The sequence below is a fragment of the Erinaceus europaeus genome, chromosome 5, assembly GCF_950295315.1.
Source record: "Erinaceus europaeus chromosome 5, mEriEur2.1, whole genome shotgun sequence".
Taxonomy (NCBI): Eukaryota; Metazoa; Chordata; class Mammalia; order Eulipotyphla; family Erinaceidae; genus Erinaceus; species Erinaceus europaeus.
The window spans coordinates 2252811-2263491 of NC_080166.1; the positions used below are offsets into that span (position 1 = coordinate 2252811).

A 10681-nucleotide genomic window follows, 5' to 3' on the forward strand; every position below is an offset into this window, starting at 1 on the left:
AAGTAGTATGCCTGTACAAACTATTGTATTTATTGTCTAATGTAAAACATTAATTCCCCAGTAAGGAAATTAAAAAAAAAACAAAACAGCAAATTAGGATTGAGGAGGTAACCCTTTTTAAAAAATATTTATTTATTCTCTTTTGTTGCTCTTGTTGTTTTATTGTTGTAGTTATTATTGTTGCTGGATAGGACAGAGAGAAATGGAGAGAGGAGGGGAAGATAGAGAGGGGGAGAGAAAGACAGACACCTGCAGACCTGCTTCACCGCCTGTGAAGCGACTCCCCTGCAGGTGGGGAGCCGGGGGCTCGAACCGGGATCCTTACGCTGGTATTTGCGCTTTGCGCCATATGCGCTCAGCCCGCTGTGCTACAGCCCAACTCCCGGCAACTCTGTATTAAGAGCATATCCTTTACATGCTTGAAACCCTGAGTTCAAGCCCCAGCCCTGCATGGTAACAACAAAGCCAAAAACATTTGAAATGGTGAAGTGGTGCTTTGGTATTCTTACCCTCTACCTCAAAACAAATAAACACAAACATACTCAGAAAATTCAATCAATCAAAGTGGTAAGTCGCTGAAAAATAACCATGTGGGGGGGGGGGAGCGCTGGGGGGGGCGTGCACACCTGGCTGAGCACATGTTACAATGTGCAAGGACCTGGGTTCAAGCCCCCAGTCCCCACCTGCATGGGAAAAGCTTTTTGAGTGGTGAAGAAATGCTGCAGGTGTCTCTCTGTCTCTCTCCCTCTCTATCACCCCGTTTCCTCTTGATTTCTGGCTGTCTCTATCCAATAAATAAATAAAAATAAATGTGTTTTTTTTAAAGATGACCATGTGGTGATGATAATAATAGCTGTTTTAATCCGCGGAGCAAAACTGCCCATGCAGGGTCTGTGTTGCTGTGATCGCAGAGTACAGAGACAGATTTTCTCACATAGGAAGAGAACTTGGCCTCCTTGGCCAAAGTCCAACTCTTGTGCTCAGGAGAAGCTGACACGGGGCTGAAGTTGAAGGGAGGCACACGCCAGCTCTTGTTCTGACCCTAAACTTCCACATTTCTTCCTCAGACGACCCCACCCCACCACAGGGCACCTTCTCACCTTTCTTCTTTTCTTTCTTGGACGGTGCCTTTGTGGCAGCCTGTTGGTCAGGCTGACCGTTAGCCACACTGGTTTCTACTTCGTTAGACATGGCAAGAAAGCAGGCAGCGGAGCCCAGGGCCAGCAGACACCGAGTGGCACCGGGCGGTGCTCAGTGGCGAGTCGCAGAGGAACACAGCCTGCCGCACAGACCTGTAGGCACAGTTCAGGGGCGTAATGGGGCATAACGCAGCAAAGCCAGACGCCAGGCCACAACAGGCTTCCAGCCAGTGACTCGCCACTGGAGTTCCTCAGATTCATCCCGTTCTTCCTCCTCACTTACACTAAGCTCTGAGAGGAAGGGAGTGGGTAGGACCAGTTCCTTTGTAGTTTCCAAAATGCAAAGAGGGAGCACAGCTGATCTGTTTGTTTTTTTTCTTGAAACAATTGCTATCTGGTAACATTTAATCATTATCTAGCTAAGTAAGCAGTCTGTGATTGGAACCTGGACATCAAAAAAATCTAGAATTAAAGATAGGGATCAAAATGTGTCACACACTGAAAAACAAGGCTTCGTGGCAAAAAATTCATTAACTCGAATCTTGAGTCTCTCAAGATTACAAATGGCATCTGATGTTAAGTGCTATTAACTTCAATTCCTCAAAAAAAGCATTTAGTATAAGTACAGTGGTCAGAGTAAAGAATTTTAACATACTCAAATTTATAAATATATATGTAAAATTCTGTCTACCATTTGCTGCCTGTGATTGAGCTAAGCCACGTATCTTACAAAGCATTCATTCATTACTTAACAACTCTGTGTGGTATCGATTGCACATTGGATTTAGAATAAGTGCTTATGTACTATTCCTTGGCATTATTAGCCTCAAAACTCTGTGGTGTGTGTTCTCAGAAAGCCCCCTTCTCCTCCATGTACAATGGTAGGGAAAAACAGAAGAAAAAAAAACCCCAAAAAACGCAAAGTCATCAGAAGTGCACAGAAATAAACTGAAATTTCAAAAGGTTCTTTCACTGCTCAGGAGTCAAAGTTTCTGCACAGCTCTAGAAAGAGCCTGAGAAAGATTAACTTTTTACACACTGAAAACCAAAGGCAAAGAGAAGCCACCCAAGGTTTTGTAGTTCTGCTAAGACTGCTCTCGGGCTAGAAAAGGCTCAACACCCACGAGAGACCTGATTCTCCGTCCGGCATCCACTTACCTGAGCTTTCTAACGAAAACATCAAGCTCGCTGCATGCAGTAAGTGTGATTTGTCACATCCTTAATGGATAAAAAGTAAGCCTCAAGTTTTTTGCCCAGTCAGCTTAAAAGCCTGCTTCAGAAATGCCAGTGTTTTCCCAGCTGCTACGAGCTTGACACTAAGACACACGCACACGCTCACGGACATGGAGATCAGTGTATGACTAACTTCTATCTCCACTCTCTCTCCTCTAAACACCTGTCCAAACCCTAAATCCTGAAGCTCTGAAAATGAATTTCATTGGGAAGGGGGTATTTACATGGCTGTTTGGTTAGGGATCTTGGGCTGAGAGCATCTTGAGCCTAAGCTCACATGCCATCACAGACGGCTTTCTATAAGACAGGCAAAGGGTGATTTGAGGAATGAAAACACACAGAGAAACGGTAACGAGAAGACAGAGTAGAGAGTAGACTGATAAAACTGTAAGGTGAAAATGTTAAAGACAGTTAATGTCCACAAAAGTTGGCAGAGGGACCCAGAGCCCTGCCCCACTAGGGACAGACAGACACAGGCTGGGGGTGTGGATCCACCTGCCAACACCCATGTCCAGTGGAGAAGCAATGACAGAAGCCAGAACTCCCACCTTCTGCTCCCCATAGAGAATTTGGGTCCCTGCTCCCAGAGGGATAAAGAACAGGGAAGCTTCCAGTGGAGGGGATGGGACAGGGACTCTGGTGGTGGGAATTGTGTGGGACTGTACTTCCATTGTCTTCCAATCTTATTCATTATTATTAAATCACTAATTAAAATAACAAATAAATAAAAATAAAACCACTTGGGAGTCGGGCTATAGCGCAGCGGGTTAAGCGCAGGTGGCGCAAAGCACAAGGACCGGCATAAGGATCCCGGTTCAAACCCCGGCTCCCCACCTGCAAGGGAGTCGCTTCACAGGCGGTGAAGCAGGTCTGCAGGTGTCTGTCTTTCTCTCCCCCTCTCTGTCTTCCCCTCCTCTCTCCATTTCTCTCTGTCCTATCCAACAACGACGACAACAACAATAATAACTACAACAATAAAACAACAAGGGCAACAAAAGGGAATAAATAAAAAAAATATTTAAAATAAATAAATAAATAAATAAAACCACTTTAACAAGAAGGTAGCAGAGGGATATGAAATGGATTTTCTTTCAGAGGCTTCCACAAAAATCAACTTTTGCTGATGTCTTTGATTATGGGTCCTGGTCTCCAGGACCCAGGGGAAGACAGCCCACGGTGTTTGATGATTCTCTCAGGTACAATCACTTGGGTTTCAGCATTCTAGAGGACCCAGCTGCATGACTGGACATCTATAATGCTTGGTGACTCTTGTCCCCTTCACTTTCATATTCCTGCCACTAACAACTCTGAAACCACAGTCCATGACTTGTGTTTTCTGAATTGGTATAAACTGGATTTTTCTTTAAAATTAAGTTCTAAATTCAAATCACGGTCTCTAATAGTGCTTACTAGAATAATATTAGAAATTCTTAGTATGGTGGTCACTTTGTTTGCAAGGACTCAAACTTTTCATTTTGTTAAGTCATTTTCTTCCACCTTTGTGTATAAATGTGGGTTTCTCTCTCCCCCACCCCTCTCCTGAGCAGGCCTGCCTAGTTCCCCTAATGCACCGCATCTTGTCCATCCTAGTTATTTGTCCTCAGAGACTGTAGAGAAAACTTCGTCCAGAAGCTTTCCATTCCTACCATCTAGTTCTGCTGGAAATAATAATAATAAAAAAACCTTTTGATTGACCTCTTTGAAGTCCAAAATGGCCCTTTTTCTTCACAATATTACTTCAGATTGATTTCCAAGTATTTGAGCTGGACCATAAAGCATCCTGCAGAGATGTGGAGTGGCCATGGCAAGATGCGATTTGGTCATAAAAAATCCTAAAATTAATAGCACAGAGGTTGAGAAGATGGCCCACCTGGAGAAGGGTGCACAGTGCAGGTTTGAGCCCCAGCCCCCACTGCTTTGGGTGAAGACGCCTGAGCCTTTGGATAATGCTAGAGTCACCTTGTGCTGAGAAACTGTCCTGGAGGCAGGCGAGGCTGGGGGCGTGTGGCCACCTGGCGGAGGACGCGCACCAAGGTCCCCACCCACCCCGACAGGGGAGAAGCTTCAGTAGTGCTTGCTGTAGGTGCCTCTCTCTCTGTCTCTTCTTTTTTTTTCTACGATATGTCTCTCTGTCTCTCACTCTATAAAAAGAAAGCAAAGAGTGATACAGTCACGAGTGCAAATAAAAACAGAACTTTCATTAAGGTTTATCAAGTACTGACTTCTGAAAAGGAATTGGGCTGGAGGAAGTTCTCAAGGTCAAAAGATGACTTTAATATGCTCTATTACTTTTCCGACCTGGGGCCTTACAGAACAAAGTGTCTAGATTGCAGTGAACGACGGGACTCTAAGAAGACAAAATATCTTCTGTAAAGGAAAGACAAGTAGGCACAGGGCAACCAGGACAGTCCCATTCCGCGGACTGAGTTCTAGTGACCCCTGTGGCCAAGAAGTACTAGATAATCAGGAAAACATAAGAGTCGGTATCTGAAGGCAGAGACTCCAAGTAAAGCTCAGAAATAGACACAAAAGTGTCACATGGAGAGCTCCCCCGCTAAACTAGCTAGCTTGCTCTTCGAGTTCTTAGGGATAATTTATTTTTTTCCATGAAAAGCTTGAAAATAGAAATAAGAGAGATCAATTTCCTGATGGAGGCCTCAAATTACTGTACTTTCCCAACTGCTTAAGCTGTGAGAGAGAGCACGGAGCTGTCAGTGGAGTGCTGTGCAGTCAATGAAATTACCTCTTTTCTGAGTGGTGCATCTAATCTGGATTTGGGGCCTAATGAAAATCTCCCCGAAAGACTGTAGGACCCTCCCCTTTCCATGGCCTAAGAGTCAGAAGGCAGGAGAGGCTTCTGGGCCTGTGGTCTGTGTTGGCCTCTCAGAGCTCGGGGAGGGGAAAGAGGGTCAGAAGCCTGAGGAGTCACCTCGGCATTACTAGGTCCTTCAACTAGCAAAAATATGACATGACTGTTTAGCTCTTAAAGTGACTCATGAAAGACATCTAGTATTGAGAACTCCAGGGTGCCCCAAAGAAGAAAATCATCTCTACAGGAGTAGATATTCTCAGCGCTCTTCCAATCCCATTCAGTCTCCATATCAGTAGGAATACATGGACACCAACAACTACACTTCTTACTGATTCCAAGATTCCAAGATCCAGAAAGAGACTGGGCACTGCCTTCCTAGCTTGCCTTCTTACTGTAGTTACAAAGAGCAGAGAGGAATTTGCTAAATTAGTTTCAAAATGCTGATAAAAAGAATAATATGAATTAAGGACATATTTCATGCTAACTTTTCCTCCTAATGGAGGAAAGTCCATTTTTTCAGTATTAAGAGTAATGAGACAAAGAGCTAATAAATACTCCAAACATTTACTATGACAGTACTGTGAACGGGTCTCTATGAATAATGAGATAAAGCCAGTAAAAAGATCAAGCACTAAAAAAGTTTCTCGGGTCAAAACTGAACACAGCCTGTGTTCCTTTTCATATACTCTATGCTAGGACTCACCTTTCCTCTTCAAACTCACCGACCTTATAAGCTGTTTTTAAAGTCATAATAAAAGCTAACTATTTGGAAAGAGCTGCATGAAACAGGCACAGAGCAGGGAATTAAGGAAAGTCAAGAACAAAGCAACATAGACGTCTCTGCAAGAGTGCTTTAGCACTTTGTACTGATCAGAAATGTGCTTCCTAGCCTTTGGAACAAGGACACCTGTCCCAGCTGAGGTACTGAAGTCGGACATGTGAAATATTAACCTCTAAGGCAGGCTTTGGGGTCCAAGAGGGCAGCAGCAGACAGCCTTCAACCCCTATCTCCCAAGAAGCCTTTCTGGAATAAGTGATGAGGTGTTCTGCTGTTTCTGGTACTCGGTGTGAAGCCTCTCTTCCGTGACTGGATCCTCCTGCTTTTTTAGGCAGACTTCTGTCCTCTGAACTAAAGCAAGAAGAGTTCTGCAGATGTTTTAACTGAGGAAATGAGGAGCCTGGAAAGAATCCTTAGATGCTGTAAATGCTGACATTGTCATAATGTCCTTAGTGGCTCAGCATGTTGTGCCACTAAGGAGATATTCACAGTTAGGCATTTACAGACAGTGTGCTCAGGGCTTTAACCCTTGACATCATGTGACATCAAAAGCCACCTGCCTTCCAGATAAATCTGTCCTATCACTGGAACCCCATCAGAGTAGAGAGTTCTACCACACGGGTAAAGGGTCACTTCTGCACTGCGGGTGGGAGTGTAAACCGGTCCAACCCTTGTGGAAAACAGTCTGGAGATTTCTCAGAAACACTAGAAATGATCTACAGCTATGGCCCAGCAATTTCTCTCTGGGGGATTTATGCTAAAGAAACAAAAACACCCGTTGGAAGAGATGTATGTACACCTATGTTCACAGTAGCAGTTTGTAACAGCCAAAACTTGGAAGTAACCTAGATGTTCAGTGATAGATCAGTGGCTAAAAACAAACAAACAAAAAAGGTGTATATATACACAATGGATACTACTCAACTACTAAAAATGATGATGCCATCCCCTCTGCTTCATTTTGAATGGAAGTTGAAGATGCCATGTTAAGTGAGAGGAGCCAGAAAGAAAAAGGCAAATCCTGGATGAGCTCACGTAGAGGTGGGATCTGACAGCCGGGTCAGGGATGGAGAGCGCAAAGGGAAAGTCGGCCTGGGCGTCAGAGCAAAGGACTCTGGGGAAGAAGAGGCATGAGGGGCCCAAGGGAATCACGAGGTCCTGGTTGATGACGAAGAGTTTTCTGCAGGTGACTTTCACAGGCAGATTATACCCCTTGTGTCAGTGACCACTAACTCCCCAATACAAATGATTACAAAAAGGGAGAAAAGAAATCTGGAGAGGGTGAAGTGCACAGCACGAAAGCGAAGGAAGGGTAGAAAGTGGGTGAAGAGAACCTCAGGATTCTGTCGCATGTGTTGAATATGAATAGACATGGGCCCCAGATGAGATCCATGGGGTTTACTGTTAATAATATTTATACAATTTTTATGTGGAAGCTATTCTCTTTCTTGATCCAGCTTTCTAGTCCTGTTTCCCAATCTGACACCATCACCCAGACAATACCTTTAGCCCACCTACATGTTAACTATCAGGCTCAGGCAAAAATTAATAAAGTCATTGGCCTCTCGGAATATACCTAACATAGATTTCCTAGCTCCTTCCAAAATGGAAACCTCAAATCTCATCTTCTGTATTCTTACAGTTTGGTTCATTTGTTCTGTTTTATATCTTAATGCTTTTCAGCCACCAAGTTGCCGATGCTACCATGATGTCAACCTGACTTCCCTGGACAGAGGACCTCACCCATGTGCCCTGGAATCTCGCCTCTCCAGAGCCCTGCCCCACCAGGGAAAGACAGAACCAGGCTGGGGTTATGGAATCACCTACCAACACCCATGTCCAGTGGAGAAGCCATGACAGAAGCCAGAACTCCCACCTTCTGCTCCCCATAAAGACCCTGGGTCCAGACTCCCAGAGGGATAAAGAACAGGAAAGTTACCAATGGAGGGGATGGGACACGGAGCTCTGGTGGTAGGAATTGTACCCCTCTTATCCTACAATCTTGTCAATCATTATTAAATCAATTAAAGAAAAGAAGAGAAAAAAAAAGAAAAGAAAAAAGAAAAAGACCTTAGTTCTGGGTGAAGAGTGTCCTGCAGAGAATTTTCACAGGAGATGAGATATTTGCCCATGTGTCAACAACTTCCCTGTAAACCATTAACTCCATATATATATATATATATTTCTCTCTCTCTAAATATATATATATATATATATATATATATATATATGGAACTTCCCCACACAGTTACAGCAGCTAAAAGTTCACATCTGGGAGTCTCACACATGTCCACAATTTTCTTTGCTTCTTTTCTGAGATAGGAATATAGGCCATAAACTATCAGTAAGAACTTACGTAGATAACGAAATACCTGCAAACAGAAAGTGATCTAAAAGCTGTGATTATCAATACTGGGTTCTGTGAACACTACGTGCTGGGTAGTCTTAGGCCGTAACCAACATTGCTCTTCCAAGACAGCAGAGGCTCTGTTATAGAGGAGCTGGGACAAAAAGGTGACTAGCAGAGAGAAGCATGGAGAGAGACAGAAGCTCAGGTCTTTCAAAGCCCAGGTGAAAGAGGAAGGGGGTTTGTCACTGTTGAGCAGCCCCCTGTCCGCTTCTGGCTTGAGCCTGGAAGGCCCGTGAGCAAACAGGGCTCTGGAAATAGAATTTCCTCTAAGTCGTGCAGACAGGCCTTTTCACATGGATCTTGAGTCCAAACCATAATCATGCAATTTCCACAAACTATTTCAAAGACCTACCTCACTTTTATCAGGGGGAGCTCTGACTGAGGAATTCTTTACATCAGTCTCATCACGCCCAGGTCAATTAAATGAGAATCTTGGGCGAAGAAAGGTAATTATGTTAATGACCCTCAGATGATTTCAAGGTCCTGACCAGTGTGAGATCCAACAGTATGTCACCTCCTTAAAGAAAGATCTGGTAGGGGGCCAGGTGGTAGTGCACCTGGTTGAGCGCACATATTACAGAGCACAAGTCCCTGGTCCCCCCCCTGCAGGGGGAAAGCTTTGTGAGTGGTGAAGCAGGGCTGCAGGTCTCTCTCTCTCTGTCTCTCTCCTTATCTCCCCCTCCCCTCTCAATTTCTGGCTGTCTCTAGCCAATAAATAAATAAAGGTAATTAAAATATTTTTCTAAAAAAGAAAGAAAGATCTGTTAGGCTAGAACTTTTGAGTCGGAGAAGACTTGCAAAACAATTTTAACCCTTCTTCATAAAAATTAAGAAGCTGAGGACAAGAAAGAGTGTAAGTTCTGTTGTGCTGAATGTCCTGCTACCATAGAACTGGTACTAGGAGGAACCTTCCCCCTAGCATGGGACTCTACTGTCCTGTTTCTAGAGAACAGGACATGCCAGGCTTTTAAAAACCAATTTTGAAGAAGTCTGAAAAAAGCTCATTCAAGAGACTACTTCAGAGCGCTGTCTACTTAGCAAACATGTCAAAGACTGAGAAGATAGCTTAGAAGAGTGGCTTGGGCATGGACGTACATAAAAGATCTTTGAATTAAATCAGAAACAGATCAAGGATTTTATGGTTTAATTATACCTTGTTGCTGGATTTTTCTATTTTTTTCTTTTGACCTTGGCAGCAGAAGATTTACTTGGTCAAACTGGTCTTTATGTTGATTTGGCTTCTTGGAAGAATAGACTTGGCTTGTGATGCAAGTCACAGATCAAAGAATTCAAATTGATTTCAGTACATTCCCTACTAGTTGTCTATTGGCAATTAAGGCTTATTTATTATTTTTAGCATAAGTAGTCTGAGTTCATGAGTTGGAAAACTCTCAATACTCTTGACTTATTATAACCTCTCCTCATCTTGTACCCATCTCTACCTCATTTTTGTTTTTTAAGCTTTTATTAAGAAAAATCTACTAGGTCTTAGAGAACAGTTGAAATGGAGAGTTTAGGAGAGTTTCAGTTTGATTCCAAACAGAGTTTAATGCATCTCAGTGAGGGCCTCGTCTCTAAACAGGGAAATGTAACCAACTCGTTAAAAGTGTCTGAAAATTGTTCACGAGCTGGGCTGAAGTATCAAATCCAGCATTAATTTCACAATCACATTACTCAACGGTTTCAGTAGAATGACTATTAGTTTGGACACTTTGCTAAGGCTAGAAAATTACAGACTCGCAATCACACTGTGCTACAGTTTCTCAGCAAAGCCAGGCACAAGTTAAGGTTCTTGTCTGAGGCAGTTCTGGAATACTGTTATGAGTTCGAGTCCCCAGAAGTTCGAGTCCCGATCTCACGCAAAGAAGACCAGAATCCCATGCAATAGCAACAGCCTTTATTAGCAAGCTTAAGCTTGGGCCACCGACACCCTTCCAAGCAAAGGGAGAGTCTGCGACCCCTTTTTACTTCTCGTCCCACCTTTTTATAGTTATCACAGGGTGGGCACAGGTGGAAACATCCACAAGGAACAGCTGCCCTCAATATTTGGGGCTTCCCTCCAGCCCCACATCCCCCCTTGTCTTTTTGTAACTTTTAGGGTCCAATCTTGGGCCAGTCTCTGTTTCTGACTACTGTCCCGGAATCAATGGGGCGTGGGGAGCAGTAGTAGCAGGAACGAAGATTAGAGTCACCAGGAGAGAAAGAAGCCACAGTCACGAGCAGACCAACCGGAGTTAGAGCGGGTGTTTGGGAACAGACTTGAGTTGCCATCTGGTCTTGAACTCTTCTGTCTCTGCTGCATTAATCTC

General features: G+C 43.8%; 1 protein-coding gene across 5 annotated transcripts in view; it reads right to left on the reverse strand.

The window, feature by feature from the left end:
• DAB2 (DAB adaptor protein 2) overlaps positions 1–10681 on the reverse strand; it is a 57203-nt gene that overhangs the window by 25897 nt on the left and 20625 nt on the right. For 4 of the 5 annotated variants that reach the window (XM_060190972.1, XM_007517611.3, XM_060190974.1 and 1 more), the window contains exons 2-3: positions 6136–6306; positions 1101–1292 (exon numbers count right to left, since the gene is read on the reverse strand). In XM_060190972.1, the coding sequence (XP_060046955.1) occupies positions 1101–1191 (91 nt within the window). In that variant the 5' untranslated portion in view covers positions 1192–1292; positions 6136–6306. Of the gene's footprint in view, positions 1–1100; positions 1293–1422; positions 1447–6135; positions 6307–10681 lie in introns of those variants that run through there. The other variant, XM_060190971.1, reaches the window with a different exon arrangement.